The sequence below is a fragment of the Aspergillus melleus genome (genome assembly GCF_016097325.1).
Source record: "Aspergillus melleus strain CBS 546.65 chromosome Unknown contig1, whole genome shotgun sequence".
NCBI classification, from domain to species: Eukaryota; Fungi; Ascomycota; class Eurotiomycetes; order Eurotiales; family Aspergillaceae; genus Aspergillus; species Aspergillus melleus.
This window is the reverse complement of record NW_025763370.1, coordinates 2,121,212-2,133,270: the sequence shown is the minus strand read 5'-3', so window position 1 is coordinate 2,133,270 and position 12,059 is coordinate 2,121,212. Positions and strand designations below refer to the sequence as shown.

The window sequence follows — 12,059 nt, the reverse complement described above, 5'->3', positions numbered from 1 at the left end:
AGAAGCCAGCGGGCACCGTTTTTAGTTTAGCGTGATTTTCATAGTTTAAGTGACTTCTCGTACTTCCCCTCCTCTTCTTCTTTTCCTCCGCTCTCTCTTTCCGTCTCTTTCTCTCGAACATCGACAGAATCATGGAGGACAATCTTCAGGATCTTCCCGATATCCTGCGTCGGCTTTCGTATGACTGCTCGCATCTCGAGCGACTCAGCGGCGGCACCGCCAACTTTGTCTTCCGCGGCACCCTAGATGGCGACTCGGTCATAGTCAAGCATACCAAGGATTATATCGCTTCGAACCGGGATTTCAAACTGCCGGCGGAGAGATGTGTATGTTAATTCTTCTGTGTAATTTATATCCTGCGGCCTATCAAAGGCCGCTAGACATTATGCTCTCTATCTACAACCCGCTCGTTGAGCAACATGATCGACAATATCGCCAAATGATCTATATCCATGAACCTCTACTAATTACCACTCTCTCACCTGAGAGAAACGCCAGAGACCAGCTCATCGAAGAATCCATCCTCAAATCTCTCGGTGATTTCCCACCCACAACAACCACCACCACGACCGACTCCACCATCACCGTCAAAACGCCCCGTCTCCTGGCCTTCGACCGCCCCTCCTACACCCAGGTCATGGAGGACCTGCCCAAGGCCGTCGACCTCAAGACCCTCCTCACCAACCCGCAGATCTCTTCCCGCATCGACCGCCCCTGGGCGACCTCCCTCGGCGCGGCGCTGGGCCAGTGGCTCGGTTCGTTCCACGCGTGGATAGCGGAGTCGGCACAGACGGAGCTCGTTCGGACAATGGAGGGGAACGAGCTGATGCGCGATCTCAAGTTTAGTATTAACTACGAGAATTTGGTCGGGCTAGTGGATAAATATCCGGATCTATTGGGGGGTAGTCGGAGCGTGTTCGAAGAGGTTCGCGATCTGGCGCGCAGTGAATTGGGGAGGAAGGATGGGGAGGGGGCCGCGTTTGGGGTCATTCATGGAGACTTTTGGTCGGGGAAGTATGTTTCTCTTTCTCTCTCTCTCTTTCTGTTTGTTTTCGTGTCCAGGTCCGGCTGGACGATACCCGAACCAAGCTAACAAAGACAATTACCGTTCCCCGATATAGCGTACTTATCCCTAAAAACATCCTCGACCAACAGGAACAAAACCCCAACACCAACATACCTTTATTCGTAATCGACTGGGAGCTCGCCCAATGCGGTGCCCGCGCGCTCGACCTCGGCCAAATGATCGCCGAGCTCTACTTCGTCAAGCACTTCCGGGACGTGGACGCGGGGCCGTGGATTATCGAGGGGTTTGCACGCTCGTACCCCCATCTCACGGAAGCGATGGCCTACCGGGCGGCGATTCACGTCGGGGTCCATTTCATCTGCTGGGGCACGATGCTCACGGATTGGGGCTCCGAGGAGCAGGTGCGCGAGGTGGTGGCGTTGGGCCGCGATCTGATCGTTAAGGGGTGGCGGAGGGAGAGGGAGTGGTTTGAGGGTGGGTTCTGGGGGTGTTTGTTGGGGGAGTAGGAGATGAGCTTCTCTTTTTGTTTGATTGTGTGATGTGATGGATGTATATATGTGGGGAGCATATCCATGATACACGATCCTCGCAGGGAAAGACCGAAAAGGGGATGGTATGAACAATCTATCTTATTCATGAATTGCTTCTTATTCTTAGGACAGATGGACTCTTGACGTGAAGTCTAAACTAGCAATGCAATCAAAGATCTTGGTATATAGAAATACAAACGACGCTTCTTTTCTTCTCCTATGCCTTCTATAGCTTCGCTCGGAATTGATTCCGCAGGGACTCGAGTCCCGACGGTCCGTCGTAGATCTGTTGCTCAACAAGGCGGGTGTTGATCTGCGCCAACGTTAGTATCAATTTTCAATGATATAATTGTTCAGTGCACTTACATGTTGAGGCCCTAAGTCCTGCACTCGCTCAACCCCCAGCAATCGCATGCAGGTCTTGGTCTCGTCGGCCAGAACTAAAGACAAGGTTAGTATAACAAAGTTCTACTTAATAAAGAGAGAGAGAGAGAGAGGAGAACATACTCTGCAAGGTTCGCTTCACGCCCTCCACGCCACCGGCAGATAATCCCCACAGCGAGGGACGTCCGATTCCCACGCCCCTGGCGCCCAGACACAGCGCCTTCACGACGTCGGTGCCTCGCCGGATGCCGCCGTCCACCCATACCTCCAGCTTGTCAAACACCTCCGGGCAGTACTTGCGGATCTCCAGCAGCGTGTGCACGGCGGGAGGTGCCGTGTCGAGCGCGCGGCCGCCGTGGTTCGAGAGGATGATGCCTTTGACCTGCGGCGTGTGCAGCGAGGCGATGTAGGCGTCCTCGTGCGTCTGCAGACCCTTGAGGACGATGGGCAGGTCCGTGTGCTTGGCCAGCCAGGGCAGCGTCTCCTTCCAAGTCAGAGATGGGTCGGTACCGGCGAACAGCGTGCGGCCGACGCCGCCCGGTGCCTCGCTGATATCGGGAGCGTCGCTGGAGATCTTCACGGCGCTGGGGGCCGGCGCCGCCGCGCCCACCTGGTTGCCGCGCTCGTCGTCCTCCCGCTTGCCCGGGACGGGCGCGTCCAGGGTCAGTACGATGAACTTGATCGCCTTCAGCTTGTTGATGCGGGCAAGCATGGCCTCGCTCTTCGACCGGTCAATCTGCGCGTACAGCTGCCAGCCGAACGTCTGGTCGGGCGCCGCGTCCTTGACGATCTGCTCGGGGGTCATGGAGGCGTTGTTGGAGATGATCTGCATGGCGCCGAAGCTGCGACAGGCCTCAGCGATGCCGGCCTCGCCTGCCGGGTGACCCAGACGGGCCATGGCCGCGGGCGAGACGTAGATGGGCATGCCCAGCTTGTGACCCAGCACCGAGGTGTCGAGCTCACAGACGGTGCAGTCGACGAACACACGCGGTCGCAGCAGAATGGAGCGGTAGACCTCGTTGTTGAAATGCTTGGTGATCTTGTCGTCCGAGGCTGAGTAGTAGTAGGCCCAGGCCTTCTTGCTCACGTTCTTGGTGGCTACCTGCTCGAAGTCGTCCATGTTGAGGAGGGACTCCATGGGAGGGGGTCCTTCCTTGACTTCCTCCACAGCCGACTCCTGCTCCGGTTTGGGGAGGGTGTTGAGATCGACTGTCCCCAGGAAGGCCTCGGGCTTGAGGTTTTCCTCGAGAATGCCCGGAGGATGAATGGGATCGTATTCCTCGGTGGCATCCTTACCGGCCAACTTCAGAATGATTTTGGAACCGCCGGGGTGCTCCGAGAGGAAGTCGGTGACCTGGAAACCGGAGATTTCGAGTCAATCAAGAGAATGATTACCGGCGTGGGGGTGAACCGCGTACATCGTATACTTTGTTATATAGGATCACCCAGCAACTCTGCGGAGTATTGTGTTTGGCAACTAGATGCGCCCAATTTCTTGTCAGTCGTCAATTCAGCAGAGATCAATGCTCCGAGGTGTATTTTCGGGCGAGACATACTCTCGGCCGCGTCGAAGACTTTGGCCATTTTGGTGTAAAACAGTAAAAGCGGGAGCGTGGGGGTTCGTTATTGGGGGAATGCGGAGAAAGATGGCGGAGTATGGCGGCAGATTGAAGGGGGTGAACGGGGGTGAGAGAGGGAGAAAGAGAGAGGAAGAGAGAAGAGGGGAGAGAGAAGCTGTACGAGGGAGGAAGAAAGAGGAGGAGAAGAGGATGAAGATGAAGAAAAGAAGAAAGGAAAGAGCAGGAAAGAAAAGAAAAGGCATCGGGCTTCCCTCCGCATCTCCAAGAAATCAAGAATGGGGTCGACGTGATCCAAATCGGGAAATATCAAAAGCCGACGAGACGGGATTAGAGAAGCGGCGGCGGTCATTGGTGGACAATTGGTCGTGGTTCTATCGCGTGGGGCGGTGGCATTACGAGAGTCTACGGTGTAGTTCCTGCGGTGAGTCCCTCCCTGTGCTGTCCGTACATACAAGACTCGTCAGTCGGACTCGTCACCCGCTCTCTCTCTCCCCCCCGGGTCAGCTGCGACCGACCGAAGTATTTCTTCGCTCTCCCTCCTCCTCGCCCTTCTGTTTGTTTGCATCGCTCGTGGCCGCCTCCGTGTCACCTCGCTGCAAAGGGCTGCACTCTCTCCCCCCTCTTTCTTTACCGTGACACGTCGCCATGTTCGAGGTGCGTCCGTGAGATTTATTTCACTCCATGTTCGTCTAGTCTAACCCGGTCGCGTCATGTCCAGCGTCGTGCCGCCGATCGCTATCGTCTGCGCATGCACCGCGCCCGCACCGTCAATCTGACCTCCGACGAGATAGTCGAAGTGCGAGCCGCCCAGCGCACCTTCGAGGGCGCCTACGTCCGCACCGCCCTGTCCCAGTTCTCCTTCGCCCTCGTCGTTCTCAAGATCTTCACCAACGAGTTCTACAGCACCGGTGCCTTGTTTGCCATCTACGGCACCGGCGTCCTCATCATCGGCCTTTTCCGCCGTCAGCAGGGCAACCGCCAGTTCTTCTCCGAGGTGGGAGAGGACGGCGTGCATCGTCACAAATTCCGCACCAGTGGCAACGCCGTCGTCGTCCTGACCGCTCTGAGTATCGCCGCCTACGCCACGCTCATCGCCCTCACCGTGCGTTTAGACCGTTAGGCAAGATCGGAGTCGGCCTGCCGACGTCCAAGGGATGTACATCGTACGCTAAGCCTATATCTAATTCCCTCCCCCCCCCCCTGCGTAACCACCAACCGCCAAGTCTCCCGCAGTATGTGACCCTCTGAGGGCCCCGATCCCTTCGTGCTTTACGGAGTAAAGTAGACTTGAGGCGGGACGGGCCAGGCGACGAAAGAGGAGCGGAAATCATCATGAGGCCCTCCCTCTGACCGCGCCAGATGGAGCGTGCGACTTTGCCAAGCGCAGTCAGGATCCTGACGACGAGGTGACGAGATTGGGGCGTAGTGGTTTTTCTTTTTTCTTTTTTTTTTTTCCTTCTTCTTCCTTCTTCTTCCTTCTTTTCCTTTTTATTTTACCCCATACATCTCGGAGCACCAGCAGAAGAAGCAAAAATGGGTAGGACAGAGAGGATGCTTGGTTACACCACAGCTCGTTGGGTTCCCCAGTGCCAAGAGGCTCACCTAGATCCTCGATCCATCTAAAAGTACATACATACCTAGATACCGGAATCCAGGCAGCCGCAAGGCAGGGCTGGGATGAGAGAGATTGACAGAAATCCGTAAGATCTCCCCGGACGGACTGCAAGGGGAGGACGAAATGAAGTCAACTGCAAATCCAAGTTTCAAGGACGATAGAACTACTCCGTATTAGTGTCTCTCAACCTGCTGCCAAGCATTCTGGATCGTTGGTGCTTCCCTGCATTGAACAAAGCCAAGGCTGACGGTCTTTGTCTGTTGGGAAAGGGAGGGCAGGTCTCTCGTTGGTTCGTTGGTTACTTATAACCCCCGGAACCATCGGCGTGGATGCGCTTTACATCATTCGGCGCGGCGTCAAAAGATCCACCGTGACTTCATCGGCCTCCAGACCGGGTTATATGAACGCACTTCGACCTTGATTGGGCTGGATTGAATCGGATGGGCGATATCCTTTCTTATCGACCGGGCATTTCCAATCACTGACCCCCCGTGAACGAGTCATTGGCAGAGAAAGCTAAACTGGTGAGCAAGAGAGACACGGAGAATCATCTTCATTCTGCAAAAGCATAAACGCGAGAGCGACCGAGTTCGAGAGTACGGAGTAGAAGAGGAAGAGAAGGAAAATAAAGAGGTGGGAAGTGACGTTGTTGACTCATCCGCTTTTCCTCCCCCCCCATTTTTCTTTTTTTGCCCTCGCCTTTTTGTGCCCCTCTTCCATCTCGCACTTCGTCGCTGTCTTTGCTCTTCTTTTCTTGAGACGACCGACGCATCGCATCGCTACCTTCTTCTATTCTTTATCTTCCATCTTCAATCTTTTCCCCCCTCCACCCCACCTTTAATAGAACTCGGCTGCAATCCCTGCGCCGCCGGCGGGGATGGCCCAGCATACCGACATCGCACGTTCAGCAATCATGACCTCCGCCTCCAACCCCGAGCGGAATGGGGCTTCGTCTTCCAACGGGAGTGTCAGACCCGGCGCCGGGAAGGACGCGACTCTTATGCCTCCCGCGAAGACTTTGGTCGGACGAGCGCTAGGTAACGAGCTGCATGCCGATGCCCACAGGGGATCGCACGCCTCCAAAGACGGTGTCGGCTGTGCCCTAAGTGACACTCCGATTTCTACCGCTCCTTCGTCTCCACAGTTGTAGGTGCCGCCTTTCTTTTTCTCTCGTCGTTCGTTGGATGGTTGGATCGGGAATTGGGGTTGTGTTGTCTATTGTCTCGGGTTATCATCACCCCGGACAAATATCAAATGAACGGTGGATGACGATCCCCGCGAGCTTACTTTTCTTGGGTCATATTTCTTTTTGATCCTTGTTTCATTTTCTTACCTTCTGGATTTTGTTTTTATCTAAGAAGTCTTGGCTCGACCACTAATGTGCCTCCTCCCCACTCCTTTAGTCACGCCGAAAGCACCCCGTCCTCGACCCCCGGCCGCGTTCGCGCAACCACCCTTGATATCCCGGGTCTCACCAAATCCAAAGTCTCTCCCGACGGTCGCATTGCCCAGCGAGATGTCGGCGCCAAGCTGGTCATTGTCATGGTCGGCCTCCCCGCGCGAGGCAAGAGCTACGTGACCAAGAAGCTGGCGCGGTACCTGAATTGGCTTCAGCACGATACCGAGATTTTCAACGTGGGTGAACGTCGGCGTGTGGCCGCCGGTAAATCGCCCTCTCCGATCGGGCGACACAGGGATCACCGCACCAGCTCCATTCACAAGGATCTGGTCGATTCGGTACGACGTCTCAGCGTCAGTGTTGGAGCGATGAACTCGCCGTCCCATAAGGAACGGGCGCCGTCCGTTGCGGTGGTCACTTCGCCCCCGGAGGAGCTTGAAAACCCCTTGCCTCCCCCGGCCGTTCCGTCGAAAATCCTCATCAACGGCAAAGAGGAGGAGACGCCCACCTACTCCAACGGGAGCTCCGTCATTCCGGCCGAACTCGCCGATCCGCAAGACCAGCTAGCAATGAAGGAGGCGTCGCCGGAGCCTCTGGACCAGTCCGCGAGCTTTTTCGACCCCCAGAACCAACAAGCCGTGAAGCTGAGAGAGCAAGTAGCTCTGGACACCCTGGACGAGCTGTTGAACTATATCCTGGATGATGGCGGCAGCGTTGGAATCCTTGATGCCACAAACAGCACCATGGAGCGCCGCAAAGCCATCGTTGACCACATTCGGCAACGTGCCGGACCCGAGCTTGGCATCCTGTTCCTGGAAAGTAGCTGCGTTGACCAAGAGTTGCTCGAAGCCAACATGCGCCTGAAGCTGTCGGGCCCCGACTACAAGGAGCAGAACCCCGTCAAGGCGCTGGAGGACTTCAAAAAGCGAGTCGCCCTGTACGAACGGTCGTACGTCCCCCTGGGCGATTACGAGGAAAAGCACGGGATGGCCTACATCCAGATGATCGATGTCGGCCGCAAGGTGGTGTCCCACCAGACTCACGGCTTCCTCTCCTCGCAGGTGGTTTACTACCTCCTCAATTTCAATCTTTCCCCTCGCCAGATCTGGATCACGAGACACGGCGAAAGCAAGGATAACCAGGCCGGGCGCATCGGGGGCGACTCGGAACTGAGTGAGAACGGCCACCGATACGGCAAGGCGCTGGCCAAGTTCATCGATCACCAGCGCAAGCAGTGGGAAACCGTGCAGAGGCAGAAGGAGATCATGGGACAATTCCCACCGCGGGCCGGGGACAGCACACCTCCGAACCCGTCGTACATCCCCAGGGATCGGCCTCGCAACTACTGCGTGTGGTCCTCCATGATGCAGCGGTCGGTGCAGACCGTCGACTATTTCAACGAAGACGACTACGACGTCAAGCAGATGAAGATGCTGGACGAGCTGTACGCCGGCATGATGGAAGGCATGACGTACGACGAGATTCGGGAGAAGTTCCCCCAGGAGTACGCCGCGCGCCGCAAGGAGAAGCTTTACTATCGGTACCCCGGGCCTGGCGGAGAAGGGTATCTCGACGTGATCAACCGACTCCGCGCGGTGATCATTGAGGTGGAGCGAATGACCGACCACGTCTGCCTGGTGACCCATCGGTCGGTGGCTCGCGTTCTGCTGGCCTACTTCATGGGCCTGAAGCGCGACGAAGTAGCCGGGCTGGACGTGCCGTTGGGCATGCTGTACATGTTGGAACCTAAGCCGTACGGCGTTGACTTCAAGGCCTACCGATACAACCCGGATACCGATTGGTTTGACCACATTCCCGATTTCGCGTTGTGTCAAGCGACGGCACATTGAAGCGTTAACCATCCCCTGCAACTGTCCGGGAAATGAGGCTCATCTTGGGTGGAATATCTCCTGGATTTGTTCTTCGATCTTTGCTGAATTGGCTTCTATCCCATTCTATCTTCCGACCTACGTTCCTTCCTCTCAACTCTGGAACCCCCGGGTTTATTACCTTTTTTTTTTTTTTCTTTATGACTTTGTTAACGAATGATTCTGGCTACGACATTATTATAACAGCTCTCGCGAGGGGGATGTGTTAGACATGTGTCATCCTATGTCCTCGGGGTGTTATGGTTGTTTACACGGCGTTGATCTATTATGCATTTTATTTTCTTTGTACGGTTTTTTCGTATCCAGGACTGTATGCATTCCAGCAAGACGCTCGGTTTTCTCCTTTACGGCCTCTCTCCTTACTACCAGTGTCATGATTTATGGCGCTGGACGAGTGGCAAGTCTTCCTTTCAATTCGCCTTCGTGTCTTTTTCTTTTTATATTCGCGTCATTCTTCTTTTTCCATTATACCTGCATAGCATCCGAGGGCGTTTGGGTGAAGATTTCGCTCGGCCGGGAGTCTATCCCTACACGCATCTGCTCATGCAAGGCCTTTCCTATTTTTGCGACTTAATTCAAGGAGACTGCCGGGGGAGGTTGATTAGAAGGCAACGGGCATGATATTGATGTTCTTGTGTACCTATTGTGGTTATGTCCATTTGAGCACATAGTTCATTTCTCTATATGTATAGTCGGACGTGCATCCTCCAGCTCCAGCAATCGAATACATAGACTCAAAGGTTTCTCAACCTTCCCATTATAGAAAATACACGGCTAGGCATTCGCCTTGACGCGATCAAAGGCCTCGAGGAAGGCGTCGGGCTCGTTGGCGCCCTCGATGGCGTACTCCCCTTGGATGGTGAAATACGGCACGCCCGTCACCAGCCGTCTCTGCGCCCGATACGCCTCCACGTCGACCTCTTGACCACCCTCATCCGTTGCCAGGAACCTTTCCACCTCGGCGCGATCCAGGCCCGCCGTCTGCGCCGCCTCCAGCAGAACCTGCCAATCCGTAATGTTCTTCTCCTCTTCGAAATACGCCCGGAACAGGCGCTCCACGACCCGCGTCTGCAATCCGCCCACTACGTCCGACGGCGCCGGAGCCGCCCCCTCCCTCTCTTTCTTCTCCAGCTGTCCGGCATACCACAGCAGCCGGTGCGAGTCTCGCGTGTTCCCGGTGCGTCCGCCGTAGCGGAACGAGATCCCCTCGGCGTCGCCGACGGCCGACAAGCGCTGGAAGATGGCGGCGGTGCGGTCGGTACCGAACTTGCTCTGATAGAACTCCGTCTTGTCGACGCCCGGGTAGATGGTGCTGTTGGGGTTCAGGTAGAAGGCGTGCCAGGTCAGCGTGAAGGTGTCGGCCGGGTGGGCGGTTTTATGGGTTGCGATGGCGCGCGAGAGGCGGCGGAATCCGACGTAGCACCACTGGATATTCAATTAGCTAGGTGAGCTTGGAAGAGAGAGGAGGGACATACTGGGCAGATGGTGTCGGAGATGATTTGAATGTTGATGTTCGTCATGATGGGTAGATTTATTGGGTGGAATTGAATGGCGAGGGATGTATATAGATCGGACTGGCGTGGGTTCTCATAGATTTATATTTTCACATGGAGATATGGTTGATTTGTCAGCGGCGATCGATGGGGTTCTTTGGCTTCATTATGGCGACTTGACGGATAGATCGGAGTGTAGAGAGACTTGAACTCATTGGCCATTCTTTACTGAGCAGTAATGACTACATGAGTCCGGACTGACCGAGGACTGCGACGAGAGGAAGCTGCAGTCGCACGGGGTCTGGTGTGCAGGCGCGATGACATCATTCGGGGATCTGCAAATCCGGGGAAGAAGAGAGAGAAAAAAAAAAAAGAAGGAAAAGAAGGAAAAAACAAAAAGCAAAGGAGGCTCGATCAGCTGACTTCCATCACGGGGTTCTTCTTTTCTTTTTAAAAAGACCTTCCAATCTTCATGACTCCCCAGTCCCCTCTCTCGCTGTCGCTTCTACGTCTCCCTCTTCGCCAGAGCCCCAGGAGCCAGTCCAGTCCATACCTCCTCCATGACCCCTCGCTTTCTTGATCGCTGTCATGATTCCCTCTGGTGTTCCCTCCATGGCATCATCCTCAACATCCCGCCTACTCGCCTGCCCCTCTTTCCAGCTCTAGCGGGCTCGGTCTGGTTCCTGACTCTGGCTTCGCTGCTGCTCACCTGGATTGCCCGGGGAATGCCGCAGTATCCCGGGCAGAGTAACCCCCATGTTGCGTACGTATCTCCCCCGTCGGTGCACGACAACCAAGACAGAGCCGTGCTGACACTCCCCGGAATTACAGCTTCATATCCGACATCGCCTCGTTTGAGCTCAAGCCGTTATTCCTAGTTGGCGCCTCTATCACCGCCGTAGGATTCGCCTTTACCGTCGCGATAGTGCACGTCGTCCGTTATGAACCCGGCTTCGCCCTGGTCCGATGTCCCGCGGAACATTCTTCCACTGTTACTACCGGCCATGAAGAACCCCCGCTCGCGCCAGGCAGCAGCGATGATGATGCAAACCCCAACTCCCACGCTCATCCCCATTTGAATGAACACGATGGCGACGAGGACGAGGAGGAGGACCACGAAACCACCAAGACTCTCAAGGTCGTCTCGCTGCTGGCAATCTTCGCCGCCAGCGTCGCCAGTACCGCCCTCATCCTGCTGGGAGTCATGGACACCTTCCGCTACAAGCGCCTGCATCATCTTTTCCTCCGTATCTGCTTCTCCGGGCTGGCGGTGCAGTCGGCATGCACTGCTATCGTCTATTCCAACGAGGTCCTCGGCTTCGTCTCCTACGTCTACCACCTGGGTATTTGGCAGCATGGTTGGGGGAAAAGAAGTCAGCGCGTGAGAGTTTTGTACGTTCCTTCCTCCCCATTCCCCGCCGGCCTCTTCCCTTCCAACCCCTCTCATTTTTTCGAGTTCTCAACTGCGAGTCCGCATGCGAGTGACGTTTCACCACTTGCTAACTGGTAACTGACCTCAACACGGACAGTGCCTCGCTCTCGACGGCCCTGATTCTCGTCGAAGTCTTCCTCGCCGTCGCGTTCATATCCCTCACCGTCTCCGAAGAGAATCCCATCTCCACCTACCGCACGGCCGGCATCCTGGAATGGATCATTGCGTTCCTGGGCACCGTCTACTTATGGCTATTCTGTGGCTTTTTAGACCGGTATGTTATGCCCAAAGCGTGGCTCTTTTCGTTACGTTCTCACGTTCTCACATTCTCGCTGTCGTTCTATCTATTATACGTCTTCAATACGAACTAACCAATGCAGAACGAATTTCGAAACTTGCGTCCCCAGCATCCTCTATCAATCTCCGTCGCGCAGGAAACCTTCCGGGCAAGTACTCGACCCGTCTGCGAGTGCTTTCCCTCTACCACCCGAATCGGACCCCGATCCGGAACATGCCCCGTTACTGGCCCATGCTCAAGGAGCGAAATATACGTAGAAACGACCTAATGAATTGTTTTGTATACGCATCACGATCGCCCCTCCCCCACTACCTACCCTCTTCTCGGTGTGTATATATATGCATGGAAAGAAGAAGACACATTTTGACAGAAGGATTGCATCCTGCAGTTAAGCCCTCCTTCCGCTCATGTA

General features: G+C 55.4%; 7 protein-coding genes across 7 annotated transcripts; 5 read left to right on the top strand and 2 right to left on the bottom strand.

The window, feature by feature from the left end:
* Nucleotides 1-131: 131 nt before the first annotated feature.
* LDX57_000764 (uncharacterized protein) lies at nucleotides 132-335 on the top strand (the record flags this gene model as incomplete). The annotated part of the gene is made up of 1 exon (XM_046082409.1): nucleotides 132-335. One exon carries the CDS (start codon nucleotides 132-134, stop codon nucleotides 333-335), a length of 204 nt encoding a protein of 67 aa, XP_045938366.1.
* A 50-nt stretch (nucleotides 336-385) lies between these two features.
* On the top strand, nucleotides 386-1,533 carry LDX57_000763 (uncharacterized protein; the record flags this gene model as incomplete). Its single annotated transcript, XM_046082408.1, has 2 exons — nucleotides 386-1,014; nucleotides 1,122-1,533. The coding sequence occupies 2 exons, from the start codon at nucleotides 386-388 to the stop codon at nucleotides 1,531-1,533; spliced, it is 1,041 nt and encodes a 346-aa protein (XP_045938365.1).
* Nucleotides 1,534-1,783: 250 nt separating this feature from the next.
* Nucleotides 1,784-3,525, bottom strand: LDX57_000762 (FMN-dependent alpha-hydroxy acid dehydrogenase; the record flags this gene model as incomplete). Its single annotated transcript, XM_046082407.1, has 5 exons — nucleotides 1,784-1,870; nucleotides 1,924-1,997; nucleotides 2,065-3,295; nucleotides 3,360-3,418; nucleotides 3,498-3,525. 5 exons carry the CDS (start codon nucleotides 3,523-3,525, stop codon nucleotides 1,784-1,786), a joined length of 1,479 nt encoding a protein of 492 aa, XP_045938364.1.
* Nucleotides 3,526-4,269: 744 nt separating this feature from the next.
* On the top strand, nucleotides 4,270-4,641 carry LDX57_000761 (uncharacterized protein; the record flags this gene model as incomplete). Its single annotated transcript, XM_046082406.1, has 1 exon — nucleotides 4,270-4,641. The coding sequence occupies one exon, from the start codon at nucleotides 4,270-4,272 to the stop codon at nucleotides 4,639-4,641; it is 372 nt and encodes a 123-aa protein (XP_045938363.1).
* Nucleotides 4,642-6,049: 1,408 nt separating this feature from the next.
* On the top strand, nucleotides 6,050-8,385 carry PFK26 (6-phosphofructo-2-kinase PFK26; the record flags this gene model as incomplete). The annotated part of the gene is made up of 2 exons (XM_046082405.1): nucleotides 6,050-6,282; nucleotides 6,540-8,385. 2 exons carry the CDS (start codon nucleotides 6,050-6,052, stop codon nucleotides 8,383-8,385), a joined length of 2,079 nt encoding a protein of 692 aa, XP_045938362.1.
* Nucleotides 8,386-9,198: 813 nt separating this feature from the next.
* LDX57_000759 (DsbA family oxidoreductase) lies at nucleotides 9,199-9,944 on the bottom strand (the record flags this gene model as incomplete). Its single annotated transcript, XM_046082404.1, has 2 exons — nucleotides 9,199-9,849; nucleotides 9,900-9,944. 2 exons carry the CDS (start codon nucleotides 9,942-9,944, stop codon nucleotides 9,199-9,201), a joined length of 696 nt encoding a protein of 231 aa, XP_045938361.1.
* A 533-nt stretch (nucleotides 9,945-10,477) lies between these two features.
* Nucleotides 10,478-11,904, top strand: LDX57_000758 (uncharacterized protein; the record flags this gene model as incomplete). Its single annotated transcript, XM_046082403.1, has 4 exons — nucleotides 10,478-10,680; nucleotides 10,749-11,309; nucleotides 11,447-11,623; nucleotides 11,730-11,904. 4 exons carry the CDS (start codon nucleotides 10,478-10,480, stop codon nucleotides 11,902-11,904), a joined length of 1,116 nt encoding a protein of 371 aa, XP_045938360.1.
* Nucleotides 11,905-12,059: the final 155 nt, after the last annotated feature.